Here is a 21,481-nt window from a genome sequence, read left to right as displayed (position 1 = left end):
TGCAGATCACTCTGGTTGCAGTTTGAGCAGTGTGCGCTCATTCGTGGTGTGCATTGGGTTGCAGTGGATGATTTATAGGCTGTTTGGATGCATTGCAGTCCTTATTGGATGCGCTGTTAGGCCCAAATTGCCTTGTTGGATGCTATTTTTATGGACGCTTTGCATATGGATGCTATTTTATGCTGAGGGATAGCTTTGACACATTGCAGGTGATGCACTGATAGTGCTATGCTCTCTTGGATGAGATATTATTAATGCATATGCTAGTGGATGGTGTTTATGCTTGAGTCATTTGGCACTTATTGGCATTTTGGATTGCCATTGCAGTTCGCATTTTCTTTTGGGCCAGATTTGCTCGTATGGATGCATAGTATATGCACATGAGTCAGATGCTTTGAGACATGAGGTTTGGTGATATTTCACTCTATTGTAGCATACACATTTGGGTGCACCTGGTATTTGGTGTGATTCTCTCTTGCAGGCACTAGCATTTGGGATTTTTGCTTCATTTGCATCATGGCATCCTCTTCCATGTCTAAAAAGGAGTTTTTTATCATTAAAAAGTTTGATGGGACAAACTTTTCTTTGTGGAAAGAACAAATAAGGGATGTGCTTATTCAAAAGAAGTAGATTAAACCCTTGGCAAGGATTGAAGCTAAGCCTGTAAATATGTCTGAGGATGATTGGAATGAGTTGGATGCATTAGCAAAATCTACTATTAGACTTCATCTTGCAGAGTCAGTTTATTTCATAGTAGTAAATGAGCAGACTACGAAAGATTTGTGGAAGAAACTGTGTGCCACTTATGAAAAGGAAACTGCCTCTAATAAATTTTACCTCATGAAGAGGTTGTTTGAGCTGTAGATAAAGGAAGGGGTCTCCATTGCTTTCACTTGAATGAATTCAATATTATTTTCAGCTAGCTTCAGGGTTAGAAGATGAATTTTGATGCGGAGACTAAGGCAATATTTCTCTTATGTTCATTGCCATCCTCATGGGATACCTTCAGTACAGCTGTGAGTAACTCTGCACCTGGTGGAGTACTAAAATTTGATGATGTTGTGGGTAGCTTGTTGGCCGAGGAGATTAGACGAAAGTCTATGGACGGCAACAAGCAAGATGCATCCTCAAATGTGCAAAGGGGTAGATCACAATTTAGGGGGAAGTCCCAAGAAAGAGGGAAGTCTCATAGCAAATCTACGGCACGGAACATTGAGTGTTACCACTCTGGCATGAAGGGCCATATGAAAAAGGATTGCTACAAGCTGAAAAGAGAGCAAAAAAATAAGAAAAAGAATGCAAATTGGGGTGCAAATCAAAAGGAAGAGAGTCCAAGGGAGGACAAAGGAAAAGTGAAGATCGAGGAGATCAATGTAGTCACACATGATAGTGACAATGGCGTTCTCTTCATGTCTAGTTTATCTGCAGAGTTGCTTACCACTTTAGATGATGCATATTCCCAGGATTGGATTTTGGATTCTAGTGCTTCATTCCATGTTACTCCCCATAGGGAATGGTTCTCCACTTATGACAGTGGAAAGACAGGTTATGTGCATCTTGGAAATGACTATGCATGTGACATAGTGGGAGTAGGTGACATAAAGTTTTCTTTTGCAAATGGGTCTACATTTATTTTGAAACATGTGAGACATGTGCCTTAATTGACCAAGAGTCTTATTTCAGTGGGTCAGCTAGATGATGCTGGTTTTCACACCACTTTTGGCTTTCAGAGTTGGAAAATTCAGAAGGGCTCTATGCTTTTGGCCAGGGGTGCCAAGTGTGGGACTTTCTATCCCTTACATGTATCAGGGGTATTTGATCATGTTGTTGCAATAACCAAGCAGCCAAGCACTTCTTTGTGGCATTGCAGGTTGGGGCACATGAGCCAAAATGGAATGAAACTCTTATGCCGTTTGGGTTATGTACCACATTTGAGTTTCTCTGATTTTGAATTTTTTGAGCACTATCTCTATGGGAAGCAGACTAAATCAGCCCATAAAAGAAGGGGAAAGAAAGAGTTTGAAATGCTTGATTTGGTGCATTCAGACGTATGTGATCCCATGCCTACATTGGTCATTAGGTAGGGCTGAATACTATGTGACATTCATTGATGATGCAACTAGGAAAGTGCAGGCTTATGCTATAGCTCAAAAGAGTGATGTCTTCCAGGTATTTCAGAAATGGCTGGCCTTGGTTGAGAATCAGTCTGGTAGAATGCTTAAATGCCTAAAGACTGACAATGGTGGAGAGTATCTCTCTCATGACTTTCAGCATTTCTGTGATACACGTGGGATTAAGAGGGAGCTCACATCCCCTCGTACTCCAGAGCAAAATCCAATTGCAAAAAAGATGAACTGTACCATTCAAGAAAGGTTGCAATGCATGCTTTCCAATGCAAGTCTTTCTGGTGGTTTTTGGGCTGAGGCAATGAAGACTGTAGTGCATGTGATCAATAGATCACCTAGTAAGAGTTTGGATGGTGGTATTCCTGAAGAGGCATGGAGTGACAAGAAGCCCTTTTACTCTCATTTGCGTATATTTGGGTATGAGGCATATGCACATGTGCCAAAAGAGCTTCGAAAGAAGCTAGATCCTAAGTCTAGGAAATGCATCTTTCTGGATTATGGTGAAAGTGCAGAGATGGGCTATCATCTCTGGGATCCACAAGTAAAGAAGATCATACGCAACCATGATGTAGTCTTCAATGAGAAGAAGATGCATAAGGCACCCATGAGGAATGTGGAAATGAGGAGAATCACTTTCCAAGATGTGAATCCACCTGCATATGTTGATAGACAGCAAGCTGTCCATGCACCAAATGTGCAAGAAATGGTACCACCAAGTACTCCCACAGGTATACAATCAAGGGTAGATGATGGATCATCTATTGGTGGATATGATGAGCCAAATATGGCTGATATGCAGGTGGGACAGCAAGCTGAAATGCCCTTGAGTAGATCATCTAGAGTGTCTAGACCGCCTGATATGTTTGTTCCAGGGGTAGACTATGTGATGCTTACTAATTGTGGGGAGCCTTCTTGCTACAGAGAGGCTATGATGCACGAGGATCAATGCAAGTGGGAGTATGCTATGCAATCAAAGATGAGTTCACTTATGAAGAATAAGACTTGGGACTTGGTTTCTTTGCCCCATGGAAAGAAAGCATTGCCATGTAAATGGGTCTACAAAATGAAGGTCACAGGTGATGATGTGCCTAGGTACAAGGCCCGTTTGTCGCTAAAGGGTTCAAGCAAGAGAAGGGTGTGGACTTTGATGAGATATTCTCTCTGGTTGTGAAGATGACTACACTTAGATGCATGCTTAGACTAGTGGCATCAGATGATATAGAGCTTATGCAGATGGATGTCAAGACAACTTTCTTGCATGGGGAATTGTATGAGGAAATTTACATGGTGCAGCCGGAAGGCTTTGAAGAAAAGGGCAAAGAGCATTTAGTTTGCAAGCTGAAGAAGAGTCTCTAGGTCTTAAGCAAGCACCTAGAGAATGATATCAGAAGTTTGATGCTTTCATTCAGTCCCACGGTTTTAGAAGGAGTGAAATTGATCACTGCCTCTACAATAAAAGGGCTAAGGATAATAGCCTAATAATCTTGGCACTATATGTGGATGATATGCTATTGGCTAGCAAGAATACTTATGACCTAGATGCATTAAAGGCCAAGTTGCATGAGGCCTTTGATATGAAGAATTTGGGACTTGCAGGTCATATTCTTGGTATGCATATCATGCGTGATTGGAGTAGGAAACTCCTTTGGCTTTCACAAAAAGAGTATGTCACAAAAGTATTGCCACATTTCAATATGGAGGGGGGGAAGGCAATGAGTACTCCATTGCCTCCATATGTGAAACTAAGTCATAAAGATAGTCCCAAATTAGATGAGGAAAGAGCCATGATGGCCAAGGTCCCTTATGCATCAGCAATTGGGAGTCTTATGCATGCTATGATAGCTACTAGACCAGACATTGCATTTGCAGTGCGAGTTGTTAGCCAGTATATGGCTAATCTAGGAAAGAGACATTGGGAGGCAGTTAAGTGCATCATGAGGTACATGAAGGGTACCAAGGAGATGTGCATCTGCTTTGGTAGAGGAGACATGCGTGTACTTGGGTACATAGATTCAGCCATGAGTGCTATTCAGCTAGCACGGAATCTGGTCTTTCATGCAAAGACCAAACACATTGAGGTCAGGTACCATTTCATCAGGGAGGTACTTGAGGAGAAGCACATAGAGCTTGTCAAGGTTCATACAGATGATAAACCTGTAGATATGCTGACGAAGAGTCTACCTAGTCAGCAATTTGAGTATTGTCGTGTATTGATGGGCATTGGATAGTATGCTCACTAGTTGTTCTCCCTTAAAGGCACATTGTCCTTTAAGTGGGAGGTTGTGGGGGTTAAAGGTCATTGTGCCTTTACCCCGGTTATGTACAATACTTAAACACATATATAAATGAATAAAAAAGAAGATTAGGGTGTTTTGCACCCACCAAAACTTGTGTGGCTCTCTGTTTCTCTCTCCCCTTCTTCCATTCTTGCTTCCATTGAGAGCACTCTCAGATGACACTACCAATGCCGGATCCAATTGATCCAGATGGATCTAGCGAAGAAGATGAAGATCATAATATGAGCCAAGAGGAAGATGCGCATAATGACATCGTATGGGAGGAAGATGGAGGTTACGATATTGAGGAAGAAGATGACAATCATCAAGAATCACCACACTTTATTGAAGAAGATGATCAAGTAATCTTAGGTGAACATACGATGCTAGAGTATGATGATGATATAGGAGATCAACTCAGTCTAGAGTTAGAGATAGACTTGTTTGGCGCATTAGACTTGGCTCAGGATGAAGCCATTGATGTAAATGCTCTTCATTGATTTTTTTCATCTCAAACTTGGACATGAATATATGAGCTTCAAAGGCTTGATGTACATGCTCTTGTACTTTTATTCTCTCAAAGGATCAAACATGTATGAAAAAGAAAAAAAAATTGTCATTGGGAAAAACTATCTTTTAAGGTCGGCATGAGAAAAAACACTCTTTGTAAACATCACTATAAAAAACTATCTCAGTGTTGCTATATAGTGACCATTCACAAGTTTAATAAGTGTCACTATATAGCAACCATTTGTAAGTCTAATAAAGGTCGCTATCTAGCGACGTTCTTTAAATGTTGCTATATAGTGATGTTTACCTAAAGTCGCTATATAGTGATCCTTAACGAATCTCGCTTTGATTACCAACGATTACACCCCGTGCACACTAATCGTCGGTCCTTAAGTATTGGAATAGGACCCGTGTGTATTAGTGGTTGATAGACAACCTAATTCAAATACAAATACAATCATGTTATTTTCCTTGCATCGAAGGTATCAAATATTTAAAAGTGAGTATTTTTATATGTGTATACAATACATTGTTGCAGTAGAACTAGTGTGTCCTTCTTACTTTGCCAAAACTTTGTGGAGTCAATAGTTACAAAGCCACTTGCATGGTGTTTGATTGTTGCATTAGGGCCTCTTTCTACCACATCCTTAAACCACTTTACATCCAAAACATACACAAAGAAGCGTCGAAAGTCAAGCTTAATAATATCTTGGATTATGCCACAATAATCATCCATGGCTCCATTAGCTCCCTCAAAGCTAGCAATGGCACCGCAATCTTGTGTGTTTCTCTTATCATTGATCCGTTGTATTCGAAAATGCTTGCCCTCACACCATATAGCATTGAACATAGTACACTACACCAAGACAAAATCAATTAAATAAGCAATCTAAATTGTTGAAAGCTCTTAACTTATGCATAACATTCTATATACCGACCTTGCTCATGCATCCCCTAGCATACTCCCATTCTTCCATTGTGATATGCATCCCCTCGTCTCTCTCTGCTCTCTCCATTTTATCAAGTAGCCAATCCACATAAATATCCTTTGGAAGTGCTCTTAGATGCTGAGGGTATGGCACACGACATCCATGGTGTGTCCGAAAGAGGGCTCTTTCTCCTTGTCTTCTTGCCTTTGCATCCTCGTATCTTGTCACCCATCTTTTCATCACATCACTATTAGGGAAGGTCTTATTGTAGATTTCCACTTAAGAAGTGAAATCGAGATTTCAATTTCAGACATTCTTTGCCCTTTTATGATTGGTCCAAGTTCCCTAGAAATCTCATCTTTTTCTCAACTCACACACACACACTCTCTCTCTCTCTCCCTCTCTTTCTTTCAATTCATTATGTACATCTTGCCCCATTTTTAAAGCACCATGTCCATTGCACATCCAATTCATCTTATTTTTCTCTCCATTTTTAAAGCACCATGTACATTGCACATCCATTTCATCTTATTTTTCTATTTTTGGGATCTTGGGCAAGCCTTATGAATGATTAAATATCATTCACCTTGTTAGGAAACTCGACCCAAAGAAGACTCAATGAAAAGTTACAATAAAGGGGTCTGCACACTAGCCGGCGGACAGCCCGCCCACGTGTGGATCATTCTGGAGATATCCATCGAACTTTCTGTCGTTCAAGCCGATCAAATTGTATGTCTCTACATTTTTATTAGTCTGGTCTGAGTAACCCACGCTAAACATGAACCTTAGTCGAGGATGGAAACAAACTGGAGTACAGACGGCCAAGTTTCTGGGAATATTATATAAGGCAGCAGTGCTTCAACGTCACTGCAGCACGGCAGTTCTCTTTCCTGGCTCGAAGGGCCTGCATTTTAGACTACAATCTCGGTATAGTGCAGGATTATCATAGCTCCGATCGTTTCACTCAAGCTCTGCTCTTGATTTTTGTATAGAACGACTGTGAAATAACTGTTGTGACAGCTTCGTTAGACTATCCTGTTAGAAATGGTACCAAGCTCAAAAGCTGCTCGTCTGGTCTAACTCCTACATTGTTTGTTACGTGCAGGCTTTCCTTGAAGAGAAGCATGGCCACGTGCATTTCCGTCTGCGGATTCCTCCTCCTTCTTGCTTGTGCGGGGCAGCTCGTAAAAGCGAGCGACCCTGAGCTCCTCTCCGACTTCTCAGTCCCCCCCGGCGTCAATGAAAGTACCCTCGATGGCTGTTACTTCACCTTCGAGGGCTTTCGCGGAGGGGCACACGCTTCTGCCGGATCTTTCAAGCCTATCAAGGCCTTCGTGGATGCCTTCCCTGCCCTCAACGGCCTTGGCATCTCCGCAGCCTTCCTCGAGTTCCAACCGGGCTCCCTCAACCCTCCCCACACTCATCCCCGCGCCACAGAGTTGCTTTACGTGATCGACGGCACCCTCACGGTTGGCTTGGTAGACACCACAAACAAGCTGTTCAATCAAACGCTGCAGAAGGGAGATTTGTTCGTCTTCCCGAAGGGTCTCGTGCACTTCCAGATGAACCCAAGCATGTACACGGAAGCACATGCACTGGCCTCCTTCAGCAGCGCGAGTCCCGGCTTGGTAGTTCTTTCCGATAACTTGTTCGGAGCAGGAATTCCGGACTCTGTTTTGACAAAAGCCTTCGACGTTCCGGATTCAATTGTGAAGCAGCTTGAATCCGCGATTACCAAAAAGAACTAGCGTTCGGGAGTCTTTTGAAATGGAGTAAACTAAGTAACAATAATTTTGGCTCGTTAGCACGGCCTAAGGAATGCTTTCAGGCTGTAAGCGTGATTTCTGTGATTTCAAAATGAGCACCACTATTAGTAGAAGAATTTCACAAAGCAATCTTCATTCTCTTATGATTTGGAATTTACATTTTGTGATTCTAGCACCTCGTGTGAATTTATTGTAATGCCGCCATAAAGAGTGACGAGTAGCATGACCTGTTTAGGACGGGTGAGAGACCCTCTTCGCAGGGTCTTTCATCAAGGTGTGGATATTCCTAGGGTGCCTTTAAATCAATTCTCAATGAAGCCCTAACAATGCATTTATTTAGGAAATATATTTTTTATACCATAGTTGTATTTTTCACATGTGTGCATATGTTCAAGTGTATGCATGCTCATGTACATGTGTACACTGTATACCTATGTGTCTACACATGCATATGTGTGTGTTTGCCTATGTGTACACATAGGTCATGGTGTGTCTACATAGATGTACATGTGTGTTGAGTCTTTGGCCATGTTTGAGTGTGCACAACTCTAACTACATGTTCATGTGGTCTATGCTTATGTACAAGTGTGTGTATCTTGGGGAGATCTTGTGTGTTTACTCACCCATATATGCACAAGCATACACGCATAGAGACAAACATGTATAATAACACCACATGCACACACATAGAGATACACTCACACACGCCTAGAGAATCAACATACATGTGTAGACACACCCTCACATGTGTATACCTCCACATGTGCATAGATATACATGCATATGCACGTGTAAATGGATACTTGAGCATGTGAGTGTGTAATTTTATGTGCACATGATATCAATGTGCGTGTGACGTGTCTATTTGTGTGTACATGTACTAATGTATGTACATGTGTGTGCTTGTATAACATATATGTATGCACATGCTTACATGTGTCAACACCTATATTAGACTTATCCATTCGTGGTGTGCATGTATCAACTCTATGTTACACTTATCCATTTTTTGGCCTATGCAATACCATGATCTAATTGTGCATCAAATACTTTCTCCATGTTCTTATTTTTATACCATCTACTTCCATCATGTCAATCTCAAGAGCTTGATAGATCATGCTGCTTCGGCAAACAAAAGCAAACCAAATTTGGCAGAAACACCTCTCAAGCACGAGGTATGCTTGATTTGATTCATATAGATGTATGGGGTTATGCCCAAACCCGCAGCATCAATGGGTCATGTTACTACTTGACTTTCATCAACAACTACAACAGATATTGTTGGGTCTACTTTCTGAAAGAGAAATATAAATTCTTTCCAAATTTCAAGAATTCAAAGCCATGGTAGAAAACCAAATAGACAGAAAGATCAAGGATATGAGATCAAATAGAGGAGGTGAATACATGCCTTCACCATTCATGAACTTTTGTACAAGTCATGGCATTTGAATACAATTCACATGTCCAGGTACTCTTCAGTAGAATGCAAGAGCTGAAAGAAAGAATGGTACTTTAGCAGGCAGTGCTAGAGCAATCCTTAGTGAGAATCATCTTCTGAGTCACTATTGGACAAAAGCAATAGCCACTGAAAATTACTTGCTTAATCGGCTTCCGATCAAACCGATATATGGTATGACACCTTATGAAGCATTCACTAGATGTAAGCCATGCATTGGGCATCTTTGCATATTTGGTTGCATAGCATATGCCCACATACATGATGATCATCGCAAGAATTTGGATGCAAAGTCATGCAAATGCATCACGGTTGGCTACAGTGAAGAAAGCAAAGCATACAAGTTGTATAATCCCATCAACCTTAAGGTCATTATCTCCAGAGATGTAATATTTGATGAGGAATTAGAATGGAAAACCTTAAATACACAAGAGATAGACGCATCGATTACTCAGTCATCTACAGAAAAGATTGATGAAGAAGAGCAAGAATTTCTAGAAACACCCCAAGAAGAACCATAGCACTGCAAACGGTCTACTAGGGAAAGCAGACCATTAGCCAAATTGACATATGCTCAAAAAGGTAAAGCACTTCAGGTTGAAACCATCAACTATGCTCTTATGACTACCATCATGGCTACAAAAGTGCCAGTGTACTTTGAAGATGAAGTAGACAAGCCAGAATGGCAAAGTGCAATTAATGAAGAAATGGAAACTTTGTACAAGAATAATACATGGGAATTATGCGACCTTCCACCAGGAAAGAAGGCCATAGCAAACAAATAGGTATACAAAGTGAATTACAATCCAGATGGAAGTATTCAAAGATGCAAAGCCAAACTAGTTGCAAAAGGGTTTGCACAACAATATCGGTCACGATTATGATGAGAGTTATGCTCTAGTAGCAAAGATGGATTCCATATAGTTCTTGATATCACTAGCAACACTCAGTAGATGGAATTTGTACCAACTCGATGTCAAGAATGCATTTCTTGATGGTTACCTAGATGAGAAAGTCTACATGCAAGAACCAGTAGGTTATGTTGAACCAAGAAAGGAGAATCAGGTTTGCAATCTCAAGAAAAGTCTCTATGGCTTAAAGCAAGCACCTAGAAGTTGGTATAACAGAATCGACAAGTATTTTGCTGATCTCGGATACATGAAGTCCAATACAAATCATGCTCTCTACTACAAAGTTCAAGGGGAAGGTATCACTATTGCACTTTTGTACATAGATGATCTGATTGTGATCGGGAGCAATGATAGCTTCATCAAGAAATTGAAGCAAGAATTATCAGCAGAGTTCAACATGAAAGATCTTGGACTTATGCACTATTGTCTTGGAATTGAGTTCTAAATAGATTCAGACAATACCTCAATGAGTTAGCTAAAGTGACTATGCCGAAGATCATGAGACCAGGAGATCCACACAAGGATATGCATATTTCCTTGGTCAAGGTACTATATCATGGTTCTCAAACAAAGAGCCAACTGTTTCTTTGTCTTCGATTGAAGCATAATATAGGGCACTCAGTATAGGTGCATGTGAGGCTATATGGCTCAAAAGACTATTGTTCGAAATAGATTACTTTGATGAATCAAAGCAAACAGCAATATACTGTGATAATGAATCAGCTCAAGCATTAGCCAAGAATCCAATATACCACTCCAAGACAAAGCACATCGATGTCAAAGAGCACTTCATCAGAGAACCTGAGCGTTACTTGGTGACATCACATTGCATCATTGTGATAGCAAAGAGAATGTTGTAGACATCTTTACCAAATCACTCGGTAAAGAGCTTTTCAAGAAACACCGTCAAGTTCTTGGTTTGATACAGAGGAAGGACATTCCCATTAAAGGGGTGTGATGGAATGTAATGCTCAGTCCTTCTTTGATTCCCCAAAATCATCATCTTGAGGGAAGGCCTACTTCATGATGTTGATCTTGAGGGAAGGTGTTGAGAGACCATGCTCAACATCATGTGATTACATGTGCATAGCACTAACACATATAGAGTGCTATAAAGGAAAGGGTTAGATGCCCTAACCCGAACCCTAAGTGGGTTTGTATATATTCTACATTTTTAGCTAAATCTATTATACAGTTAGTCATTTGTGGTGTGCTCTCTAGCTGTGCCCTCTCTTCTCATCTCCACTCTTCTCCTCTCTCCTCTTCATAGTTTGTCATACTACATAAGATCTCTTCATGGTGGAGAATAAAGTATTCTCAGGGTTGATGACATCCTAGTGTTTGGCAATTTGTCCAACCAATCGATCCCATCTTTTGGTGTAAGCAAAGGGTGGTACACTAGCCCTCGGTGTTGGTAATGATGGTGGGTTTGCCACCCTTCAGGGTGACGACGGTTGACTTGGTAGTACCAAGGTGGATACCCTTGACCTTCTCGTTGATGACATGGAGGGGGTAGGCAATGACCTCCTTAATCAATGGTGCAGCTGGCCATAAGAAAAAACCTTCTCGATGATGATGCCTCCAGCATACAAGCCTCTATAGCACCATAGCCAGCCATAGCAATGATGAGGGACTGGCTCCACGCCGCCTTCAACAATCCGCTTGACAACAAACTCCAACATGTGGCTCTCTTGCAAGGCTCCAATAATGCCAAACAATTGCCAAGGATTTGACACGTGCTCTTGCAATGCCTCTCGTAAAGCTGGCCAATAGACCACATCTCCAGCCAAGACATCTCGCTGTTGGAATCTCAAATATTCCATTGGCATTGTAAAGATTTTGTTGCAATATCTCCTTTTGACACATGGCATTATTTTTTGAGGATAGGGTTGGTCAGTGAAACCCCAAGTCAAGTGAACCCTAGGTTGGTCTATCTTGTGACACTTGGTAGATTCGTCTTCTGATATGTGGCATGCTTGTAATAGAACACTTGGCACCACATCCACACACACGTCATCACAGCACCCTATCCGATCCCACATCAACAAGGCACATCCATAGCTGACACATCATACTTATCCTCCATGTGGTAGCTTCCTACCATGTCATCTCTATCATCTCAATTCCAATCACACATGCCACATCATCCTTTGACCAAGTCAACTACCACATCATCTGTGCCACATCATCCTTTGACCAAGTCAACTACTAAGGGGGTGCACTACTAAGAAACCCTATGTATCACATGCATTCAAGGGGTATTTATAAAACCCCTCAACTAAAATTTTCTTCCTAATAAAAACACCCCTCTTTACTTATGAACTAAGTGATTTTTTTCTAAAGTTGAATTTAAAAATCCCTCCTGTTATTGTAATTTTGTTAAATTTTTTCAAAATGTTGAATTAAAATACCCCTCCTTTTGAATGCATGTGATACTCTAAAATTTTATGAGGTGAACCCCCTTAGACCGAATACAGTTCAAGGGAAAGGCATTGTCTCTATGAACAATTTCACTAGTATGAAAGAATTGGTGAAAGATGTACTCTATCTTATTGCAAAAGGATTCGCACAACAAGATGGTTATCATGATCCTTACACTCCAATAGCAAAGATGGATTCCATATGGTTCTTGATCTCAATAGCGACACTCAACAGATGGAATGTGTTCAAGCTAGATGTCAAGAATTATTTTATCAATGGCTACCTAGATGAGGAAGTCTACATGCAACAACCAATAGGTTGTGTTAAACCAAGAAAGGAGAATTAGGATTGCCATTTAAATAAAAGTATCTATAGCTTAAAGCAAGGACCCAAATTTTGGTATAGCAGAATCGTCAAATATTTTTATAATCTAGGATACATGAAGTCCGATATGGATCATAAAAAGTTCAAGGGAAAGACATTAATACTGCAATTTCGTAAGCAGATGATCCGACTGGAAGCAATGATAGCTTCATCAAGAAGTGGAAACAAGATTTATCTGCAAAGTTTGACATGAAAGATCTTGGACTTATGCACTATTTTCTTGGAATTGAGTTTGGGAGAGACTTAGATAACACCTTCATGAGTCAACTAAAATATGTTGACAACCTTCTGAAGAAGTTCAAAATAGTCTCACTGGAATGCAACCAAAAGTGTCTTAAGGTACATAAAAGGTATAAGATAGTTTGGAATAGAATACAAAGGAAGTCATCCAAGGTTGCATGGATACTATGACAATGACTATGCCAGAGATCATGAGACCAGGAGATCCACACAAGGATATTGCATTTTTCCTTGGTCAAGGTGTTATATCATGGTTGTCACGGTCAAGTTGACAACGTGTTGTATCATGATTGTTAAAGAAGAATCCAATAGTTTCTTTGTCTTCAATAGAATCATAATATAGGGCACTCACTGTAGGTGCATGTGACACTATATGGCTTAGAAGACTATTGTCAAAAATATATTACTTCGATGAATCAAAGCCAACAACAAGCATTGGCTAAAAATCTAGTATACCAATCTAGGACCAAGCACGTTGATGCCAGAGAGCACTCCATTAGAGAAAGAGTGTTACTTGGTGACATCACATTGCAACATTGTGATAGCAAAGAAAATGTTGCATACAAATCTACCAAACTACTTGGCAAATTTTTTTTTGAGAAGCACTGACAAGCTCTTGGTTTGATGCATACATTCCCATTTAAGGGGTGTGATGGAACGTAATCCTCAGTCCTTCTTTGATTCCCCATAATGATCATCTTGAGGGAAGATGTCAAGAAACCATTTGAACATCATATGTTCAATATTGTGCATAGCACTAACACAGAGTGCTATAAAGGAAAGTGTTAGAAAACCTAACCCAAAACCTATACGGGTTTGTATATATTCTACATTTTCAAGTAAATCTAGTGTACAGCTAGTCATTTGTGGTGTGCTCTCTAGCTATACCCTCTCTCCTCATCTCCACTCTTCTCCTCTCCCCTCTTCATATTTTATCAAGATTTGCATGCGATGTAAGCTTAATAGTAACTGATGCCACTTTTCACAATATGGCATAAGAGACATGGATATGTCAATTTCAAAAGCTTGATGCAATTAAGAAACCAGAATATGGCAATTGAAATTCCTAAGCTAAAGTTTCTTGGAAAAGTTTGTGAAGCATGTTGCTTCAAGAGAACAAATTTGCATGGGGTTATGCATAGACCCGCAACATCAATGGTTTAATTTACTACTTGCTTTTCATCAATGACGATAGTAGATATTGTTGGGTCTATTTTTTTAAAGAGAAATCTGAACTCTTTTTTAGATTTCAAGAATTCAAAGCCATTCCTGAGAGAACTAAACAGGCAAAAAGATCAAAGCCATGAGATCAGACAAAGGATGTCATTCAACATTTATGAACTTTTGCAGAAGTAATGGCATTCATAATGTATTAGCTGAAAGGAAGAATGGTACTTTAGCAGACAATGCTAGAGCATTTTGCTGAGTGAAAAAAACCTTCCAAATTAGTATCGGGCAGAAGCAATTACCACTACAAACTACTTCCTTAATCAGATTTCGATCGAGCCGGTATGGCACCTTATGAAACATTCACTAGATATAAGCCACACATTGGGCATCTTTGCATATTTAGTTGCATAGAATATGCCCACATACATGATGATCATTTGCAAAAAGTTGGATGTGAACTTACATAAATGCATCATGGTCGGCTATAATGAAGAAAGCAAAGTATACAAGTCCTATGATCCCATTAGCCAAAAGATAATAATCTCCAAAGATGTAATGTTTGATGAATAATTGGAATGGAAAGCATCAAATACATAGGAGATAGATACACTGATTACTCGGTCACCAACAGAAAAAGTTAATGAAGAAGACCAAGAATTGCTAGAGAACCCAGTAGTTAGCAACTTAGATGGTCTGCCAAAGAAAGCAAACCACCAACTAGATTGACATATGATCAAAAATTGAAATTAATTCATATTAAAACCACTAATTATGCTCTTATGACTACCATCATGGCTACAAAAGAGATTGAATGAAGCAATGGATGTTTTGTACAAAACAAACACTTGGAAATTTTGCAACCTTCCACCTAGAAAGATGGCCATTGAAAACAAATGTATTTATAAACTAAAGCTAAATCCAGATGGCAGCATTCAAAGGTACAAAGCCAGACTAGTTGTGAAAGGATTTGGACTGCAATATGGTGAAGACTATGATAAGACTTATCCTCCAGTAGCAAACATGGATTCCCTAAGAATTTTAATATCACTAGTGACACTTAGCAAATGGAATGTGTACCAGGTAGATGTCAAAAATGATTTTCTCAATGGTTACCTAGATGAGGAAGTCTGTGTTCAACAACCGGTAGGGTATGTTGAATGAAGGAAAGTGCATCAGGTTTTTCATCTCAAGAAAAGCATCTATGGCTTGAAGCAAGCACCCAGGAGTTGGTACAGTAGAATCGATAAGGATTTAGCTAATTTGGGATACATGAAGTCCAATGCAGATCATAGTCTCTACTACAAAGTTCAAGGGGAAGACATTACTATTGTACTTTTGGATATAGATGATATGATTGTGATAGAAAGAAATGATAGCTTCATCCACAATCTAAAACAAGAATTATCTGTAGAGTTTGACATGAAAAATCTTGGACTTACGCATTATTGTCTTGGTATTGAGTTCTCGAGAGACTCATACATCACCTTCATGAGCCAATAGAAATATGTGGACAATCTCCTAAAGTGGTTTCAAATGGCATATTACAAGATTGCATTCACTCCCATGGAACATAGTTTGAAACTTACAAAAGATACCTAAAATCCTAGAGTCAATGACTTGTAGTATCGGCAACTCATTGGATCTATTATATATCTGACTATCAAAAGACCATGTATTTGTTGTGCAGTAAGTTCACTTGCACAGTTTATGGAAAATCCAAATCAGTCTCACTAGAATGCAGCCAAAATATCCTAAGGTACATTAAAGATAAAAGACAATTTGGAATAAAATTTGAAAGTAAGTCATCCAAGGTTCCATGGGTACTATGATAGTGACTATGCAAGAGATCATACCAGGAGATCCATACAAGGATATGCATCTTTTCTTGGTCAAGATGCTATATCATGGTTGTCAAATAAGCAACCAACCATTTCTTTGTCTTCAACAAAAGTAGAATATAGGGCACTAACAACAGCAGCCACTACAAGGCATAGGCCATTTTCCGACGAAAATACCGACGCTTTTTACATTAAAATTTTTTTTTTTCACGGGCGCAAAGGTCGCTATAAAAGTCGTTAAAATCGTCGGAAAAGGAGCGTCGCTATAAACCGTCGCTATATAGCGACGCTGTTAATCGTCGCTATATAGCGACGATGTAAACGTCGCTATATAACGACGATGTAAACGTCGCTATATAGCGACTCTGTTAATCGTCGCTATATAGCGACACTGGTAAACGTCGCTATATAGCGACGATTAACAAAAGGTAAAAAAAATGGTTAGTGGGGCTAAACAGGGCTTCCTTTTGGCCCTGTTTAGCCCCACTAACCTTTTTTTTTTTTTTGTAATTACAAAAGAAAGTTTTTTATAACAAAATTTCCCTTGCTTGCAGGGTGATACAAAATTGTTCTTGTGAACGATGAGGAAGAAATGCATATACATATACAACTGTGTTTGAAACAAAATTACCCTGTGAAAGGGCGATACAAAATGGCTCTAACGAGCGGATATGAAAAATGCTACTACCACTACTAATCCGAATCCGAATCCGAATCGTCTTGTTGGGCTGTTCCCTGGTCCTCGTCACCTGCATCTTCTCCCTCGTCCCCGACACCTGCGTCTTCTCCTTCGTCATCGGCACCTGCGTCCGATCCTTGCCCCTGTTGATCGCTCGTCTCTGATGATGGGACGCTTGAGCTTTGACCCTGAGAGTGAACCATATAAATCGAAAATTAGATTGGAACTTAAATTAAAAAGTGAGATTACAAGCAGGAGTAAACTTATACCGTGCGAGCAGCCACCTCAGCCCAATCGACTGTCGCTCCCATTGCCTCTTGCTCAATGAACCACGGCTTGGTTCCTATCCGAAATGCGCGCCGCGTCTCTGCATCCGTAGGAAGACGACCCATCGCAGCTTGCTGTGGATCCAATTTACGAGAGTTAGAGTTAGCTAAAGTGCATGTAATATGTAAGTAAAACAAATAGAACAATACATTAAATGGAAAGAAGTAAACTTACCACGGTTGCCTCGAACGCATACCGTCCACCTGCACCAAAGTGCGAAGTACCTACGACATCCAGCCGTCTCTTCGCAGCCCTCCTCTGACCCTCGAACATTTCAGGATGGTCCCTATGTTGCTTCTTGAAGTACTTCCAATCAGCTTTGTCTGTCCAGCTGGGTTTAGACAACCCCTTTGTAATGGAAGTACGCATGGTTGATCTGCGATGCTTTAGGACCAAACCCATGCGCTCGAGCATATAACTGTTATTAAACTCCACATTTGGCGGATTAGGAAATCTTTGTTTTAACTCATCGATCACCGCCTGCTTCTTTTGGCCATCTTGATACCGCCAATCGATATTTATGCCGCTCTTGAAGTGATGACTCATCAACCGCCTCATGGCGGCCATCACTGCTTTGCCCTTTTTGTCTTCTATTATCTCTCCGGCAGATGTGATTTGATAGGAGAGATCCCTTGATGAGTAAGGGGGACTGACGGTAGCAGAGTCTGAAGGAGTGGAAGCTGCACGACCGCTTCCGGATCGAGGAGTAGCTGTGGGAGTAGGAGAGGGAAAGGGACCTGACTGATACTGTGTCTCCGGACCAAGTGGAGACCTAAAGGAGCATGAGTGTGCTGACTCGTCTACATCTCCTGAGTCAGCACAACATGAGCCGCCCATCCTACTCTTCCTTCCCTTGCGGGAGGCATGCGCAGGTGATGATCCCGCGGTCGAAGGGGCGCGAGGGGATGGCTGGGCTGTACGTCCACCCGTCGGTGTAGGGGAAGGAATTGCAGAGGTCCTCTGAGAGAGCAGAGAGAAGAATCTCGCTGCCTCCTCATCGCTCATCTGCGCTACAAACTCGTCGGGAGTCCCAACAAAGCCATGCGCGGCTAGCAAAGGAGTCCCCTGAGGGGTAGTCGCAGTGCTACGTGGAAGAGGGGTCGGACCAGGGGTAGTCACAGTGCTAGGACCGAGAGGAGTCGGACCAGGGGTAGTCCTCGGGGTAGTCGCCTGAGAGGAATCAAAGTCCTCTGGAGCATATAGATCGTGAGCTCTCCTCCTGCGAGGCTGTCCGTACTCGTCCGATGAGCGACGTGATCCCATGTCTAACATAGACACAAACACGAAAACAGAAAACAAATAAACAAACATGAGCATTCTCATAGGCATAGGCATAGGCAAGAAGAAAGAAGAGGGAAAGGAAAGAAGAGGGAAAGGAAAGAGGGAAAGAAGAGGGAAAGATAAGAGGGAAAGAAGATGTAAAGGAAAGAAAAGAATGAGAATGAGGAAATAGAGAATGAGAGAAAGGGAAAGAGATGAGGGAAAATAGAGAATGAGAGAAGGGGGAAATGAGAGAAGGGGGAAATAGAGTGGGAAATAGAGAATGAGCTTATGCAGAAATAGAGAATGAGCTTATGCTTCTCTCATTCTCTATTTCTGCATAAGCTCACGCATAAGCATGAGCTTATGCGGAAACTTAAGCATAAGCTCATGCACATGCATGAGCATAAGCATGAGAAGGATGAGTTTCCGCATGCTTATGCTCATGCGGAAAAAGAGAAGGAGCTTATGCAGAAAAAGAGAAGGAGAGAAGCATCTCTCATTCTCTATTTCCGCATAAGCTCCTTCTCTTTTTCCGCATGAGCTTATGCTTATGCTCATGGGTGAGCATGAGCTTATGCTCATGTTTCCGCATATGCGAAAATAGAGGAGGAGAGAAGCATAAGCTTCTCTCATTCTCTATTTCCGCATATGCTCACACAAAAGAGAAAGAGAAAGAGCTTATGCGGAAAAAGAGAAAGAGCTTATGCGGAAAAAGAGAATGAGATCCGCATATGCTTCTCTCATTCTCTATTTCCGCATAAGCTCATGCTCATGAATAAGCATAAGCTCATGCTTATGCTCATGCGGAAATAGAGAAGGAGCTTATGCGGAAAAAGAGAAGGAGCTTATGCGGAATAAGAGAAGGAGCTCATGCGGAAACTTGCGGAAACTTGCATGCGGAATAAGAGAAGGAGCTTATGCGGAAAAAGAGAATGAGAGAAGCATATGCTTCTCTCATTCTCTATTTCCGCATAAGCTCTTGCGGAAACTTACGCATAAGCTCATGGACATGAATGAGCATAAGCATGAGCTTATGCTTATGCTCATGCATAAGCATAAGCATAAGCTCATGCTTATGCTCATGCGGAAAAAGAGAAGGAGCTTATGCGGAAAAAGAGAAGGAGCACTTGCGGAAACTTGCGGATAAGCTCTTGCGGAAACTTGCGCATAAGCTCATGCTCATGCATGAGCATAAGCATGAGCTTATGCTTATGCTTATGCTTATGCTTGCGGAAACTTGCGGAAACTCATGCTTATGCTCATGCGGAAATAGAGAAGGAGCATAAGCATGAGCATAAGCATAAGCATAAGCATAAGCATGAATGAGCATAAGCATGAGCTTATGCTTATGCTTATGCATAAGCATAAGCATAAGCATAAGCATAAGCTCATGCTTATGCTCATGCGGAAACTTGCGAAGGAGCTTATGCGGAATGAGAGAAGGAGCTTATGCGCAAAAAGAGAAGGAGCTTATGCGGAAAAAGAGAAGGAGCACTTGCGGAAACTTGCGGATAAGCTCTTGCGGAAACTTGCGCATAAGCTCATGCTCATGCATGAGCATAAGCATGAGCTTATGCTTATGCTTATGCTTATGCTTGCGGAAACTTGCGGAAACTTGCGGAAACTCATGCTTATGCTCATGCGGAAATAGAGGAGGAGCTTATGCGGAAAAAGAGAAGGAGCTTATGCGGAATAAGAGAAGGAGCTCATGCGGAAACTTGCGGAAACTTGCGCATAAGCTCTTGCGGAAACTTGCGCATAAGCTCATGACAAGCTCCTTCTCTCATTCCGCATAAGCTCCTTCTCTATTTCCGCATGAGCATAAGCATGAGCTTATGCTTATGCTTATGCTTATGCTTAAGCATAAGCATAAGCATAAGCTCATGCTTATGCTCATGCGGAAATAGAGAAGGAGCTTATGCGGAATGAGAGAAGGAGCTTATGTGGAAAAAGAGAATGAGAGAAGCATAAGCTTCTCTCATTCTCTATTTCTGCATAAGCTTATGCGGAAACTTACGCATAAGCTCATGCTTATGCTCATGTGGAAAAAGAGAAGGAGCTTATGCGGAAAAAGAGAAGGAGCACTTGCGGAAACTTGCGGATAAGCTCTTGCGGAAACTTACGCATAAGCTCTTGCGGAAACTTACGCATAAGCTCATGCTCATGAATGAGCATAAGCATGAGCTTATGCTTTTGCTTATGCATAAGCATAAGCATAAGCTCATGCTTATGCTCATGCGGAAATAGAGAAGGAGTTTATGCGGAATGAGAGAAGGAGCTTATGCGGAAAAAGAGAATGAGAGAAGCATATGCTTCTCTCATTCTCTATTTCCGCATAAGCTCTTGCGGAAACTTCCGCATAAGCTCATGCTCATGAATGAGCATAAGCATGAGCTTATGCTTACGCTTATGCTTAAGCATAAGCATAAGCTCATGCTTATGCTCATGCGGAAATAGAGAAGGAGCTTATGCGGAATGAGAGAAGGAGCTTATGCGGAAAAAGAGAATGAGAGAAGCATAAGCTTCTCTCATTCTCTATTTCCGCATAAGCTTATGCGGAAACTTACGCATAAGCTCATGCTCTTGCTCATTCATGAGCATGAGCTTATGCTTATGCTTATGCTTAAGCTTAAGCATAAGCATAAGCATAAGCTCATGCTTATGCTCATGCGGAAATAGAGAAGGAGCTTATGCGGAATGAGAGAAGGAGCTTATGCAGAAAAAGAGAATGAGAGAAGCATATGCTTCTCTCATTCTCTATTTCCGCATAAGCTCTTGCGGAAACTTACGCATAAGCTCATGCTCATGAATGAGCATAAGCATAAGCATAAGCTCATGCTTATGCTCATGCGGAAATAGAGAAGGAGCTTATGCGGAATGAGAGAAGGAGCTTATGTGGAAAAAGAGAATGAGAGAAGCATAAGCTTCTCTCATTCTCTATTTCCGCATAAGCTCTTGCGGAAACTTACGCATAAGCTCATGCTCATGAATGAGCATAAGCATGAGCTTATGCTTATGCTTATGCTTAAGCATAAGCATAAGCTCATGCTTATGCTCATGCGGAAATAGAGGAGGAGCTTATGCGGAATGAGAGAAGGAGCTTATGCGGAAAAAGAGAATGAGAGAAGCATAAGCTTCTCTCATTCTCTATTTCCGCATAAGCTTATGCGGAAACTTACGCATAA

General features: G+C 41.1%; 1 protein-coding gene across 1 annotated transcript; it reads left to right on the top strand.

The window, feature by feature from the left end:
• The first annotated feature begins 6,619 nt into the window (after window positions 1–6,619).
• Window positions 6,620–7,589, top strand: LOC147901757 (germin-like protein 9-3). Its single transcript, XM_087374364.1, has 2 exons — window positions 6,620–6,768; window positions 6,947–7,589. The coding sequence occupies exons 1-2, from the start codon at window positions 6,620–6,622 to the stop codon at window positions 7,587–7,589; spliced, it is 792 nt and encodes a 263-aa protein (XP_087230490.1).
• The last annotated feature ends 13,892 nt before the right edge of the window (window positions 7,590–21,481 follow it).

Source organism: Dipteris shenzhenensis, chromosome 5, assembly GCF_047967505.1.
Source record: "Dipteris shenzhenensis isolate YYH24624 ecotype China chromosome 5, Dip_SZ_1.0, whole genome shotgun sequence".
NCBI lineage: Eukaryota > Viridiplantae > Streptophyta > Polypodiopsida > Gleicheniales > Dipteridaceae > Dipteris > Dipteris shenzhenensis.
The sequence above is the reverse complement of the archived record's forward strand: the minus strand, read 5'-3'. Positions and strand labels throughout refer to the sequence as shown.

Excerpts from the sequence above, each read along its gene's own strand:
- LOC147901757 (XM_087374364.1), top strand. The coding sequence starts at position 6,620 with ATGAACCTTAGTCGAGGATGGAAACAAACTGGAGTACAGACGGCCAAG. Across the intron at positions 6,769-6,946 it reads CATTTTAGACTACAATCTCG|GCTTTCCTTGAAGAGAAGCA; the intron begins GTATAGTGCAGG and ends TGTTACGTGCAG.